This window comes from Micromys minutus (genome assembly GCF_963924665.1).
Source record: "Micromys minutus genome assembly, chromosome: 20".
Classification (NCBI taxonomy): Eukaryota; Metazoa; Chordata; class Mammalia; order Rodentia; family Muridae; genus Micromys; species Micromys minutus.
The window spans coordinates 40502929-40519326 of record NC_137955.1 but is presented as its reverse complement, the minus strand read 5'-3'; the positions used below and the strand labels follow the sequence as shown (position 1 = coordinate 40519326).

Below are 16398 nucleotides of genomic sequence, written 5' to 3'. Positions count from 1 at the left end.
TCCCTCTGATGTCCACAAGTCTGCTACGGCACATGCATGCCCTCCTCTGACACTCATATAAGAAATTAAATTTTATTTTATTTTATTTCTTTAAAGATTTTATTTATTTATTTATTTCATGTATGTTGGTACATTATGGCTGTCTTCAGACACACCAGAAGAGGGCATCGGATCCCATTACAGATGGTTGTGAGCCACCATGTGGTTGCTGGGAATTGAACTCAGGACCTCTGGAAGAGTGGTCAGTGCTCACGCTCTGAAGAGGCTTCTCTGAGATTTATAGCAAGAGGAGCTTTCTTCACAGATTACGGCCCCATTCTAGACCGTCCTCATCCATACACATGTCCTTCACCTGCTTCTTACTGTAAGTCACAGACTGTGCCCTGTGTCACTTAGTCTCTTTCTAACCAAAGACCCAACTCTGCCTCAGCACCCTGCAAGACCCACCTCGAGAATCAAAGAAGACCAAGTACCCAGTTACTCTTATACCATCCCATAATATAAAAGGCACAGTTAAGGCTCCATTTTTAAAATGTCTAAACACCAAGCAAAGGTCCTGAGCCGACATTTCCTCTGAATTACTCATCCTTTGATTGACAGTTACTGAAGGCTGGCCAGGTACCACACCTTGTCCTGGTGTGAAGCAGCTCGTTACCCAGGACAAAAGTTATAGGGGGGCACTGTTTAGGACTGAGCTCTGTACTGGGCCCTGAAGGAAGGACTATGTTATACCAAAATGGAGTCACTTGTGCCAAGTGCTGCTCAATCAAACGGAAGCCTCGAGGAAGCATATGGACTACAGACCCAACTAGGTTTTCCTAAAATCGGGAAACTCCAATCTGGGTCAATCTGAGAAGGGAGTTCCTCCACTTCAGCCCTTGGAAAGGTAGCCTAGAGTCAGGCAGTCAGTGTGGTTTTCCTGCTCCCCTCATGAATTTCTCTGTTCAGCTATGTCCCGAGGAGAACTCTCACTCCACTCAATGCCCTGAAGGTTGCCTCAACTCCTAACCTCAACTCAATCGTGATCAATCAACTGAAGCTACAAGTAAGACTGTTGTGATTTTTGTTCTCTCACACTGCTTTGCATCTTGAGACTTCACTCATTCAGAAAGACCACAACAAGCTAAACTCTCCTCACACACACACACACACACACACACACACGGGGGGGGGGGGGGAGGAAGGGGAGAAGAGATAACCCTTAAAGTCATAGTCAAATGTAGAAGGCCAACCAAGGCTTCACGCTAACCTTATTAATTACACGGGGAAAAATCTTTACCTGAGTCTTAAAGTTACATATACGTAACCTTATATACTTCTACTTAAAGCTTATGACAGCATAAGCTTCCATTTAAGGGCCCATTAAAAAGTAGAATTTAAGGGACTGGAGAGACGGCTCGGCAGTTAAGAGCACAGGCCCTTGGTTGGTTTCCCAGCCCTCTCATGGGACAGCTCGAACCTGCCTGTAAGTAAAGAGAAGTGGTACCAGCACCTTCCGCCATCCGTAGGCACCTGCACACATGTGGAGATTGTTACCGCATGCAGGAACAACACATTAGTACACACATACATTTTTAAAAATTTAATTGATGTTTTAAAAAAAAATCAAGTTTCAGAGCAGGACAACCTTGAAACGGCACAGAATGGAAGCCGAAAGGCCTGGCGTTGCCACGCCCAGCTGGGGGATTCTCAGCCAAGTCTGAACGGCTTGGTTTTAAATTCACTTGATGATGTGGAAGGCTGGGAATAGAATGTTCTCTGTCTTCAATGCCGAGAACGTGGGAGAACGTTGTGAAATGAGTGAGACACACTGTGTCCACCAGGGGGCAGATCAGGCCTGGGGAAGCCAAACAGACACGTGTCTCTAGCCCCTTAGCTTTAAAATGCCTTCTTTTCTTAATTCCCACACCTTCTGTAATGAAATGGGAGACAGGGGAGAGGGGAGATAGCAGGAGAGGGGAGGGCAGAGGAAGGCAAAGGGAGAGGAGGCGAGGAGTAAGGAAAAAACAAGACAAACAAACAAACCAACCTGCTGACAAGCTCTATTAAATCAAAGGCATACCACGATGGCACGGCCCAGCACTGGAGATGCAGGGGCCTGCATAGGCTACACAGAGAGTCCCTGTGTCAAATACAAAACAACCCCACCCTCACATTCTAGCGACAAGTCAATCCCTTTTGCTTTTGAACAGGGTCTCATACGTAGCACTGGATGGGCCTAGTAAAACACGCCACCCTCAAGCTCTGAGATACTTGGCCCTGTCTCCAAGACGATTAGGATTAAAAGTCACCATGCCTGGTCACAAATCCATTCACAAAGTCTCTTCTGGATTCACTTAGCTAAAGCTACTTGTCCTTTTTGGTTTCTCAACACAGGGTTTCTCTGTGTAGCCCTGGCTGTCCTGGAACTTGCTCTGTAGACCAGGCTGGCTTCACCAACTCAGAGACTCACCTCCCAAGTTCTGGGATTAAAGGTGTACACAACCACCACTCAGCTGGTAACACACCTTTATCCCAGCATTCAGTAGACCACGATAGATACATGCATCATGAGTTCAAGGCCAGCCTGGGCTACATGCATGGACCCTGACTTACAAAAGCAAAACAAAACAGCAATATTACATGATGTTTGAGTCACAGGTCAAGTTACCCAGTAGGCCTGCCATTCCTTAAAGCTATTTGCTGTTCAAAGTGGGTGCCTTCCCTTGGACTAACTTTGAATTAGCATGACCCCTGTTTGCATTCCTTGATACACAGACTGTTCTATCCACGCTTCTTCTACAGCCTCATGTTAGCGACGCTAAAGTGACTAAGAAGAGAACAAAATCCATCTCTCCCCATGCTTTGGGGGAGGGGAAATCACTTCATCCATTCATATAACTTCTATTTATTCAAAAAAAAAAAAAAAAAAAAACCAGGGAAACTTTTCAACAAGCACAATGGCCAGACCCTGCAGCGTGGAAACGGTGTGGAAAGTTCCCACATCAAACACTGCAAAACGACCCCATGCCTTCACGCCTGGCACAGTGGATTGTGGACTGTCACATCTGACAGTATGAACACATCTCAACTGTCTCCAGGCACAGTCTCCATTCCCTGGCCTGGGGACTGTGGAAGGACCTCCACTGATACCCCTCCCCCACAGGGATAGTTTCTCCGATCTGGGGAGAGGAGGTGTGTGTGGGGGGGAACCGTACGGCTTCCTCCCCTCGGCCTCTAATCCAGTCTTCATCATCTGGGAACTGTGCTCTGATTACCTGGCTGGGTGCATGACCGGGCGGTCTGTCTGTGTAACACGGGGCTACAGTTTTGGCAGACTTGATAGGCTTCATGTCCAAAGATGACAGACGGTATTCTCCATCTGTCCCTGTGTCTTACTGTCATAGAACGGGACATCCTGAGGGTATCCATAAAGTGCCCTCCCCTACACCAAACTGTCCTTCCCACTTCCTTCCCTCTTCAAATAATATAATTATTTTGTCACAAGTTGGAGCTAGAAAGCCACGTGAAACAGCTGTCAAAATCATTCACGATGGCAGCTCCGTGGTCTGCCGCCCTTGGGTCGCTGTCGTGTCCCATGAATGGCTGCCTGGAGGAACACATGAACTGACACTCCATGGGAACCTCAGCATCTCCATCACATCTGTGCTGGACAGCATCCAGACCGGACGGACCACTGCTGCCGCAGGGTCCCAGGGCAGACAACAGGTCCCAACAGGATGCCACTGGGAACTATGCAGTGGACCAATTTGCATTAATAAAATTTAAGAAGCGTATAAAAATGTACCCTAGGCCTTTTAAAAATGCCATTCTTAGTGGGAATGGTTTTCATGGTGGGGGCTCCAGCCGCTTTATTTTCCAAGTAAGTAAAAGCTGGGTAATACCGACACTCATGTATGCAACCCCAGCACTTTGGAGGCTCAGGCCGAAGGAACGTGATGTGAGACTAGGGTACACTACGCAGTAAAATCCTGTCTCAAAAACAGCCAAAGACAGAAAAGTATTCGCATGAGTTAGACTTGTCTCAAGCAGGCATGTCATCTCTAACACGGAGTTAATTTAAATAAACACGGCCTGGTACCATTGTCATAACAAATGTACAGCAAGCTGGCCTTTTCCACCCGATTCATAGGTAAACTTTAGGACAGTGGTTCTCAACCTTCCTAAGGCTGCAACCCTTTAAAACAGCACCTCATATTGTGGTGACCCCAATTATAAAATTATTTCCAGTGCTACTTTGTAACTGTAAGTTTGCTACTGTTATGAATTATGATGTAAATATCCATGTTTTCTGATGGTCTTAGGCCCTTTGACCCCCACTCCTATTCCAAAAGGGGTCTCGACCTACAGTTTACTTGCTTAAGGGGGGGATATTCCCATTATTAAAAACTTTCTTAAAATCGGGATACTGTTAACTAGAGTGACTTCTATGCATACAGTAGATTTCTTCTACGCTAGAGGGAAAAAAAAATGTCTTGTTTAAAACGTTCAAGCATTTGTGACCAGCATTGCTAAAATATGTAAAATGTTTCAAATCTGAAAGAGCCATTAAAAAAAAAACAAAACAGACAGACAGTGCTTCCTCTGTGAAATGGCCCGAAGAATAATTCAAGAAAATTGGGAGAAAAGAAGAAACAAAGTAACAAGCGGGTAGACGGAGGGCCTAAACCACACACACACACACACACACACACACAAAAAAAAACCAAAACAAAACAAAAACGCCAACCCACAGGATCCGTCTGCAACTGAGCGCCCTCCGCAGGAGCCAGGTTGGCTGGAGAGCTCTCCCAGGAATGGTTCCTGCTGGGCCGGGCAGACAATCGGCCCACCCCTTCTTCTCTGCGCTCTGGCTCACCTGATGAGGACGCACTGGTTGTCATGGCGCTTCCACAGGCAGCGATAGCACTCGTTGGCTATGGCGAAGATGTGCGGTGGCAGCTCGCCCAGGTGGCACCTGCTGTACTGCTCCATGGTGGCGCGCTCGTACAGGCCAGCGATGGGCTGGTAGGGGTTCACCGACGCGATGATGGAGCCGATGTAGGTCTGCAAGCAGAGGGGAAAGAGCGGGCAGCGTTACCGGGGCAGCGAGGCCAGCCTCGGACCTGCACGCCTCCTGCTCTGCATCCTGCACAGGGGGCTGGAGCGGTCCTGAGAAACGTTTCCCGCGGCCTCAGCGCCCACTTGTCCACACTGTCCCTACGCCCTAAGGCATATAACCTCGACACTGCGCAGATGCACGGAGCCGGTTCAGAGCCGGCTCTTTCTGGAAGACGAGAACTAGGATGGGCAAACAGCCCAGACCAAATCCCTGCTCCCAGATGACCTCCCTAATCCCAATCCTTTCCTGGCACAAAGCCTGACCAGTTCCGGCTCCCTTCCTCCACTCCGTAGCTGTTATGAAACAGCAGGTGACAAAGGCAGAAAATAGAAAAAAGGACAGGGGTGGGGTGGGGAGAGGGTATGGGCGCTGAACAATTTCTGTGTGGACAAACGTGTGGAGGTCACCTGCTATTAATTCGGGGCACACAGCACTGGGGAAGTCTCCGAAATAGTGAAAATCATCCCAATGACAAATCCTGTGCCAGGGTCTATCAGCCACAGTTTTTTGTTTGTTTGTTTTGTTTTTTGTTTTTCAAAACAGGTCTCTCTATGTAGTCCTGGCTATCCTGAAACCCCCTCCAAAAGACCAGTCTGGTCTCAAACTCCGATCCCCCTGTCTCCACCTCCCAAATGCTAGGACTAAAGGTGTGCACTACTGTGCCGGGCTACCCAGTCACAGGATTTTAAGGATGACATCATCCTTACTCAGACCTTCCAGAGCAGAACAAGACAAGCTACTTTCCACTGCTCAAAGCCACAGGTTTCCTCCTCAGAAACTTCCACTCCCCCGATGGCATTTCTGCATCTCAGCTCCCTGGTTTTCCAGGGCAGTAAGTCACCACAGGGAATCAGCATCCTGCAGACACCTCCCCCTCCAAACGAGCACACCTGCTGTGACTTTACAGGGACCCGAATGCCTTTCTTTCCCATGTGTTGAAACCCTGACCACAATGCCTAAAAATGGCACTACACTTGAAGACGGGGCCCTTTAAAGAGTGATTAATTTACACCCGAGCTCTTAGGGGTATCTGAATCCAATTCTGCCTGCTGTCTTCGTGGGAAGGGGACAGCAGAGCACAGAGACCCCGTGGAAGCACATTCGGAAGCAGGCCAGTAGAGGAATGCAGAAACCTGCTGACTTTTTCCCTACATCCACCCCCCTACCCCGCCACCGCCCCTGGAACCATGACAAATGTGTTGGGGGTTTTGTCATGGGAGTCCAGGCAGGCCACACATGGGCCTAACCCCACCAGTATTCAGCACCGTAGGAAACACTCAGTTCTTTTCTTCAGGTGAGGAAACCGAGGCAGGAGGAGAGAAAGCTTTGACAACACCTACAGCGTTCATAGAGATGAGATCTGGAGCAGCCAACCTAATTCTAGAACCTTCTATGACCACATTCAATAAAGTACAGAAATCCTACTGGGAAGGGGAGAGCCAAGGTAGACAGAAAGTCCAAATGTTTTGAGAACACCTGTGTCTCATTACAATTTAAGTGATTTATATTCAAATTAAGCGCCAACAGCACCAGGCAGAGTATTATATGTTCAGCGCAACTTTTTTTTTTTTTTTCAAATGTAGAAGAAGGTCTAGGTTGGGAAAGTGATTTAAACCAAAAAGAGATTTAAAACATAAATGATAGTAGTTGCACTCTTAGATTTATAGCCAAAAAGAATAAAGAGCAGAGACTCAGTACTTACACGTCCACACTGACTGCAGCTTTATTCATAACCAAAGGGTGTGAACCCCAAAGGTCCGGCATCAGATCGCAAGGGAGAAAGCTATGACACATCACACTATAGCATACTCTTTAGCCACAGAAAAGGAACCCAGTAATGTTATATATATATATGCTATAAACCAGTGTATGGAGTTTGTAAGCATAGGAAGTTAGAGACACCAGATACTTCCAGAACAGACACATCCAGAGAAGCAGGAAGACAGAAGTTGGAAAGCCCTGAGAAGGCAGAACTCCCACGGTGGGCAATTAGTAGTCTACCAGGTTTCCATTTGGGGTGATAAGGATACCCAGGGACTAGATGAAGTGTGAGCTCTTCAACATCACGGATGCACTAGATCTCAGTTGTTTGTAGACTTAAGTAAAGTTCACCTCAATTAGACAAATTAATGTTACTTCGGAAGGGAAACAAAGGGGGAAAAAGCAAAAACAAACAAACAAACCAGAAGCCACTCCCCCCTGCAAGGGACAGACCCCTTAGCCACGGCACACATGCATTCAGGCGTTCTGGTCCCTTCCTCTTTGTTGGCTCTCAATGGAGGGGACATCTAAGGCTCTGAGTGCTTGTGCTTGGTCCCTATCTCCATATTGTCTGTTAGTCTGTCCTCTTTCTGTGCTGCTTTTAATTCTGTTAACTATCAAGCGCATTCACTTCTCACCGTGAGATGCTTCTTCCACACCGACAGGTCAATGGTTAATGCTCTTTAGAAAGCCTAATACACAACCACATGCTGTCACTGTAGCCTCTAAATGGGCAGGTGAGCTGGGGCTGGGGCAGGTAGGATGGGGTAGCTGTGGGCTAAATCACTAAGGAGATTCCACATTTAATTCACTTAATTTGGCACGAGGCTGCACATGTATCATCAGTGAGACTATTTTTTTTTCTTACAAATGATACATCATGTCTTGAATATGTATTGAGTCTATTCGCCACGCGTGTGTGGTGCTGTAAAATCCCGAGCTGCCTTTCCTTCCTTCCCTGCATACCTAGAAGGCCAGAAGGTGACGTCAGGCCTCTTGCTCAATTGTTCCGTCTTCTATTTCTTTTACTTTTAAAAATCTGTGTCCGACTGCGCGTGCGTACATGCGTCATCACCCATGTGGGGCTGCTGTGGTGGCTACAAGGTCTTTAGATCCTATGGGGGTGGGGTGGCAGCATCTGTGAGTCACCTGATGTGGGTCTGGAAAATCAACACCCGCTCTTCACCACCGCACCACTCCGTGCCTTGGGCTCATCTCTGGGAGCAGATCTGTTATTGAAGCTCCAGCTCCCTGGTTTAGTAAGGCTGGCCAGCAGTGAGTCCCCAGGAACAGAACCCAACCAAACACATGCCACCGCCTCCTGCCTTTCACCTCGGCACTGGGGATCAGAACTAGAGACCTCTTGCTTGCGCAGCAGGCGTGTCCATCTTCCCAACCCCACCCCTGGGTTCCTTAAAACACTGAGCCACTCCTAAAACATCAGAAATTCTAGATATTCTTTGTTTGCAGGCTTGCTTAGAAACAGAGTGCTTATTTCTGTTATGGTCGCAAAGCCACAACCCCCTTTTTATGACCGGGGAACCGATAAATCACGTGGCATCCTCTGGGATGTGGCTGACTCTGACAGCGTGGTGACAAGAGACACAATGGCTTCCCTGGCAAAGGTAAAGGTGCAGCAGCCACAGCGGTCTTGGCCGCTCACCCATGTCTTTTCGGGCCACACTTGCTCACTGACACGGTTTCCCATGACCAGACTTGTGACTGTGATACTTCTGGTTACACACAGCCTGACGTCCGGGTCCACATGTCCCCACCCAACCCACCATACTTCCTGGGCTCAGAGGAAGCTGGTCACTTTTGGCAACAGCTGCTCTGTATGAAAGCAGCCCACAGAGCTTGCAAATAACGGAGCATATTTCTGTGGCCATGCTTGCTAAAACTCCACAAAAAGTGCTGTGATTCTTTTTGCCACGTAGGTGGCCACTGCCACCCAGGGCCACCAATTATTGCTAGCCCAGGGCCCGAAGCTCACTAATACCATTCTAAAAATCATCAGACTCCTCCGTGAAGCCACCACTTTTCTGGGGGGTTGGGGGGAGAGAGAGCCATGGATGTCATAGCTCCAAACAGCTTAATCAAGGTTCCCCATGACATATATGGGCAGAAGACAAAGCCATCAAGCCTTTTCTTCTGACTATACACATCTCCTAAAACCATTCTGAACTTAACATTTGGCTCTTAGAAGACAGAGAAGGGTGCCCTGCTCATCACGCTGCTTAGTGAGCTGCCAGGAGGAAGGAAGAAAAAAGTACCGTAACATTACACACTACTCGGAACGTCAAATTCACACAAACGTTGCCTAGAGCTGCATGTCTTTCCTGAAAACTCTTTTTTTTTTTTTTTAAGATTTATTAATTTATTTAATTTATGTCACCCACTGTCTTCAGACACACCAGAAGAGGGCTTCGGATCCAATTACAGATGGTTGTGAGCCACCGTGTGGTTGCTGGGAATTGAACTCAGGACCTCTAGAAAAGCAGTCAGTGCTCTCAACCACTGAGCCGTCTCTTTAGCCCTCCTGAAAACTCTTACTTTCCACAATCTGGAAGGAAACTTTCGAAGGCTGCCCTTATTCCCTGAAACACAAGATAGCAGCTGATTTAACTTATTCCCGAGGACTTCCGGTCTCATCCGAGCTCTGAATCTACAAATGTGATGTCCACAGTGGGCAACTGTACCTGCTAATCTAGGCTGAAATCACCGTGGCTCCTGAGGTCAATCCTTCCAGTGGACCCCCTCGGCTACACTGCAGGACGGTGGGCTCCACCTCTAGAATAATAAACAGCTGAAGGTTTTTCCTAACCAGGTTAGGTCAGAGTTGACTGCCGGTGCTGAAGGTGGCCAGCCACCAAGAGAGCTCTAGCTAATGCAGAGTCTAGTTAAGGGACAACACCAATCTAAGCTCCTTTCTTTCTAAGAACAGCTGAAATGAGGGATTTCAAAGGGATCCACATTTCAACTCGTTTTAACCTCCACCCTGTTCATGGCGAGGGTCCCTAACTTGGAGTTAGATAGAGTCTTGCACATAGTAGGTATCAAGTTCTGAGCTTGCTTTCCAGTGCTATAAAACCCAACCAACCGTCTTTGCACCCCTTACAGTAAACTGTAGGTTAAACGGTGAGTGCCTTCCAGGGGGCTTGCCCTGGCACAGATGCCAGCCTCTCACTTTATAGCTTCCCCAGCCCAGCAATTGGGATGTCCCTGCCCTGATAAGGTTTAGAACTCAGCTCCCTGATGGGCAGATGGCTTCAGGTTAAAGACAGACTAAGCAGTTGGAGCTGGGGAACGGAACTCAGGTAGAGCGCTTGCTTGGCATGGCAAAGCACTGGGTTTGATGCCCAGTACTGAAAAAACAAATGTCTCCCTTACAGCCTCCTCCCTTCAGTATGCAGGGTGGCCACAGCTCTGCCAACACGAACACAAGACCTTTGCTATGTCCACATGTCGCTATAAACACTTCACCGGTGCTGAAAGGAATCTGAGCACCCCAGAACTTTTCACCTGGCATAGGATTTTCCCCCCTCTTTTTTAAGATCCATGTTTTCCTCCGGGCTGGCCTTGATCTCCCAGCTCAGCTTTCCCAAGGGCTAGGATGACAGGCAAGCGGCACCGTGCCGACCCTCTTGTTCCGGGATTTTGGATGACCAATAAGTCTACATCTTTCCAAAGGGACTTCGTCGTTTCATGATCCTACGGTGGGGTGGTCTGAAAGCACACACACCCTCCAACCCCACTGTAGGTTCATCAATTTATGTGCTTAGTCCCTGACTTGAACTATCTGGAAGGATTAGGGGGTGTGGCCTTTTGGAATAGGTGTGTTTTTGCTAGAGGAAGTATGTTACTGGGGAGTAAGCATTAAGGTTTCAGAGGCCCATAATAGGCCCAGTCTCAGTCTGTCTCTCTTTGTCTCTCTTAATCTCTCTCTTCTCTCCTTCCCTCTCCCCACCTCTGCCTGCAGCTGGCAGATCAGAATATAAAACTCTTAGCCGCATGCCTGTCTGCCTACTACTACATTCCCACCACGATGATAACGGACTAACCCTCCAAAGCAGTAAGCAAGCCTCAGTGAAATGTTCTCAATGGGTTGCCTTGGTCATGCTGTCTCTTCAGAGCAATAGAATAGTAATGAAGGTACCAGGCAAAGAGGTCTACATGCATACCAGCCCTTAGCTGCCAAACAAGACCCTTCCATGTGAACAGGCAGAGGCCGCTACTCTGACCTCTCTTGGCAGACACTGAACAAAGCAGACAGGACGAAGATGTCTCTACAATTTCTTTGTGGGTGAATGAGGGTAAGGCTGGGAATCAGGTTTTGATAGTTACCACTGTGGACTAACAGCCCACCAACATACAGAACTCACTCAACCCGAGATTCCCAATCTCTCTCCCTCCATCCCACCACCTCTGAAAAGTTGATCTAACAGCTCAAGCCCTAAGCAACTAAGTCTGCACTACACTACAGGGGTCGAGGGATGAATGGGCTGTATATGCGGAGGGGTTTCACAGCCGCCCCAGTCTCTGTTAGCACACTCCCTGATGTCAATGTCATTAGCAAGTTGCCTAGATCATCTCTCAGACATCATCCCCACACTCAGGTATGCGACTGCAAACCCAGAACAGTGGCTTCAGCCACCGAAGGGTTCTTTAACTGTCTGTGCCAACGTAGGCAAAGCATACTTCTGAACCTCACAACAGATGTCTAATTTGAAATGATCACACAGTGATGGCTCCCAATACTCTACCCAAATAACAACAAGGTACAGTGGAGACCCGGCCGGAGTAAATACGGTGGAAGATATCCCCATGCTCCAATTAAGAGCATCGCCCTTTGCGAAGATGAGTTTGCCTCTAGGGCACAGGCTGTATGCTTAGGGTCAGTAAATGACAAGAGAACTCCAGAGAGAGAGCTAAGTGGCAGGTGGAGGAGGAAGAGCCCGGCACATGGTGGCAAGTGGGGCGGAAGGCAGCGTGCTGGGGGAGCCCGTGACAGCTGGGAAGCAGCGACACTCGCAAGCTTTGATCCTTCTGCACGCTATAAAAAGGTATGATTACCTCGCCACAAATGGCTGTGATGGCTCTGCAGCTTAAGACTGGGGACACATGTAGGTACCAGTTCCTGCATGCTGGATTCCAAATTCCACAACACAAACTAACTCAAGTCATTTTTAATGGCTGTTCAGAAAGAGAAAACACATCCTATTTGGAAGCAAGTAAACTTTCTTGCCAGAAAAGTTTCACATAACTTACAGCCTCCCCCCTAACCCCCCAAGAGAAAACATACCTTCTTGCCCATTTTAATAATTTGGAACAGCCACTGCACATGTGACCTAAAAAAAACACTAAATCTTTAACACTGAAATCTACCAACCTGGGGCTTGCAAAACCAGAAATGTCCCTATATCTAACCCACTGAAAATCTTTGGTTTCATAGTACATGTGTATGTGAAAACACCACGCTGTACCTCTTCATAAACAGTGTTTTGCTTTCACTGTTTAGTCATATATGTCACTTCTTAGCCTTCTAAGATCAAGAGGAGCACGGGTCCTGTCAGTTTACTATCCGATGCACCCTGTGTCTAAGACTGGCATGGTAGGTGTACTTTTACAGGAGGAAAATGGAGTGGCCTTCTCTGTCCACTGCACACACTGTCTTGGTACTGCCATACCTCTAGGAGCTGTGCAGGCCACCACCCCGTAACATGAAGGACAATTCTAATTGTATGAGCCATAACTTTAGCCACAGCGAGCTATAGACACGGAGGGCTATACTGTTGGTGGCCTGTCAAGAATCCCCTCAGTGGGAAAGGCTATTCTCGATACCATGGTCTGGAAAAGTCTGAACACTTGGTTCTCATCCAGGTGTCACCCTCCCCGATACATGGCTTAGCCTCTCTAAACCAAGACTCTGACCAGCTAAAGCACGGTCCCCTCTGTCAGCACCCAAGTTTACAATCTGGAAGCACTCTGTGAGTCAGAGATGCTTGTTACCGTCACTGCTGACAACCCTCTTCATCCTATGGTCCTGCAAGGCTGCATGGCGACCAAGACATAGCTCAAAAGCAACACAGAGGAGCCTCAAGTCTCCTGAGCATCTGTTTCCACACACCAGAGCAGACATTGACAAATGTCTGCTTCTGGGGACCAACAAGATGCCTTGGGAGCAAAAGACACTTGCCACGAAGCCTAATGACCTTTGTCCAATCCCCAGGACCACCATAGACACAGAGAACCAGCTTCCACAAGCAGTCCTGTGATCTCCCATGTGTACCACGACATGATGCTGTGTACTTCTCTGACTCTCTATGGCCCACCGTGGAAAATGTCATTATTTTCCAACAGGTTTATTGGTCAACTCTCCTCCCAGACCTGATGCCTCCCACCTTTAGCCAGAATCTGGTTGCCACACTACATTTCCCCAAAACTCATATATGTTTTCTGCCATAATTTTTCGGTGACTTGAATGAAGTTCAACCCTTGGCCTCGGCCACCTTGCTAAGTCAGCAGTATGCAGCCTTTGTCCCAGCCCCACACTGGAGAAATGCATTATGGTGGTTTGAATGAAAATGGCCCCCATAGGCTCAGAGGGAGTGACACTATTAGTAGTTGTGGCCTTGTTGGAGGAAGAGTGTCACTTGGGACATCTCAGAAGCTTAACCAGGCCTAGTGGTGCAGATTCTCCGCTGTGTAGATCCAGACATGGAATTCTTAGTTCCTTCTCTGGAACTCTGTCTGCCTGTAAGCCACCATGTTTAAAGCCATGATGAAAACGGACTGTTTACCCAGCCCCAGTTAAATGTGCTCCTTTGTAAGAGTTGCCGTGGTCTCTTCACGACAATAGAAACGCTAAGACATGCATTAAGCTATTTTACTCTTTGCACACACTCCTCTGCTGCCATGTGAGCTACCTTCCTCCTTAGCCAAATGTCCCCAAATGCTCCAATGCACACGTCTTGCCTGAGGACCACCCTTTGGTTCCTCCTCGTCCCGATGCTCACCCACTGGACTCCGCACACTCACCGTCTCCCTGAGTTCTAGCCAATGGTTTGCTCATGTCTGTCCTCACCAATCATTTACGTGCCTTCCACTTCTGCAGTCTTTCAACACAAAGCTCGTGTGAACAAGAGGAATTCTGCAACCCTGGAGCCTAGCGCTGAGCCTGACACTCAGGCAGCGCTAACTTAATATGGGCATAGTAAAAATATACACCACAAGCTCCACCCCACCCCCCATACTCATGCTTACATTCCAGTCAAGGGTGCTCTCTTCTCAGTACCTTCTGCATAGAAAAACCTTTCGCCATGGTCTGATCACACCCAATGAAAACACCGTTAAACAAGAGAACATTAAATGCTAAAACATTCACGTATTTTTAAAAGATGCCAACATCCCAACTGGATTTGGAATTTTGAACATCTCCACTTCCCCCTGAGTGAATTTATGTTTCAAACTCTCCTCCTGTTGAAAGGCATCTGAACCAAAGGAGAGGCAGGGTGGGTGTGGACCATCATAAAAAACACAGGTCCTAATTGCCGCCATTGTGCTGATGTACAGACTGGCAGCCAAGGGTCCAGTTTGGTTGAGTTTTAAGAAGACACAGAACCAGCCAGATGGTTACAATTACATCTTGGCAACACAAGTCTCGATTTCAAGTAAGGGTAAAAAAAAATGTCAGAACACAAGAGCCTCCTCACAAACCACAGCACACTCAGCTGTTCCCAGTGTACTGTTGGCCAAATCCAGGCTAAGCATCCAGGCCCTAGGCTCTGCTGACATTTGTGACAAGTAGAGACTTTAAACAAACAAACACAAACAAAAAAACAAACCGGCTTTGACAATGGAGAGAAATCAGAGGTCTACTTAGGACAGAAGACTCAGCTCATGGAAATGAAAATACAAATTTTGATGAAGGTGTGCCCCAAACAGAAACCTCCACAACAAGACATTCCTATTTTTATGTTGCCCAAGTTTCTGCCAGAGGCAAACTCCACTAACATCGGTTGAAATCAACAGGCCGCCAACTGGCTGGGACCTCTCTGTTAGTTCATTTTTCTTCCTCGAAGCAAAGTAAGTCAGGAAACAACACAAGAGTCTATACCTTTACACACTGGGGCTGAAATACCACTTAACTGGGAAGAGCTATTCTTGAAAACAACAAAAACAAAAACAAACGAACTGTAGAGCTCACAGGAATGCATCTTTACACACAGCCCCGCTCTGAAATCCAGCCCCTTCAGTTCTGACCTCTGCTGTTGGCTCAGCAAGACCAACAAACTAACCAAAGAGCTGGGCGGGACACAGAGCTGCTTGCTTCCTCCGGGGCCCTCCCCAACACCATAATTGCAGGCTCCTTGCGGCTCTAGTGATGTGGTCTGGAGTCATTCCTTAGTCGCTGGGAGACTTGTCTCCTCCACAAAACTGACTCAGAACTGACACAGCCCACAGTGGAGGGAAGGTGAATCTCCTCTGTCTGACAGAAAGCAAAGATGCCAGGCCACCAAGCCCAGCACCCCCCCCCAACCACACACACACACACACACACACACACACACACACACACACACACACACACACTTGGACATAGAGCTTACCACCAGAATAACGGGAACCTCGTCAGCTCCAATCAACCCCGTGCTAGACACTCTGAGAAGATCCAGGCTTCAGGGATGATGAGGAGAGGCCTCCAAAACCCCACAAATCCTTTCTAGTCTCCTTGAGGAGCTGCCGACACGGTTGGTGTCATGCCAAGCTGCCACCATGCTTGACAAGCCGGGAAGCCTTCTTCCACCTATCTCTGCTGTGTCTTCCCTTAAGGCCTTACTCCCATCTCTGAGCTGTTCTAAAACCGCCATCTCTTCAAGGCCGAGTTGCTCCCATCTCGGCTAGTGGGCTGTACCAACAATGTGGAGTCTCGGCCATCAACTGTACACTTTCAGAGCAGCTTGATGGCAGAACAGGGCCCCCAATTTCGACACTTGTGACAAGTTGGGCCATATAATACCTTGTGGTACAGGCTGCCCTGTAGGCTGGTGAGACCCATTCAAGGGTCTCTACTGGTTAGATATCATTAGCACCTCTCAAGTTAGCTGTGATAATTAAAAATGTCTTCAGATACAGCCAAGTATCCCAGAGAAGAGTCTTCCAGTTGAAAACAGATGCTCTGGGGGTTCTTTATGTTGGGATTCTGTAAACCCCACCTCTCAGTTACCTAGTAACAGCCAGGTATACCCCACCCCTCAATTACCTGGCAGTAGCCAGGTATGCTCCGCCCCAGTGACCTGACACTATAAAAGGGGCTGCTTGCCCCCTCCTCTCTCTCTTGGCCTCTCTTGCTCTTGCAGCCTTGCTCTCCCCTTTCCCTTCCCCCCTCTGTCCCACGTGCTCATGGCTGGCCTCTACTCCTTTACTTCTCTCTCTCTCTCTCTCTCTCTCTCTCTTTCTCTCTCTCTTTGCCTCTACCACCCCCTTAACTCTCCCATGACCTGAATAAACTCTATTCTGTACTATACCGTTGTGTG

General features: G+C 48.0%; 1 protein-coding gene across 1 annotated transcript in view; it reads right to left on the bottom strand.

Moving 5' to 3' along the window:
• LOC308433784 (unconventional myosin-X-like) overlaps window positions 1–16398 on the bottom strand; it is a gene marked incomplete at its 3' end in the record, with an annotated part of 109614 nt that overhangs the window by 5324 nt on the left and 87892 nt on the right. The window contains exon 4 of the mRNA XM_080933883.1: window positions 4859–5046. Within this exon, the coding sequence (XP_080790009.1) occupies window positions 4859–5046 (188 nt within the window). The remainder of the gene's footprint in view (window positions 1–4858; window positions 5047–16398) is intronic.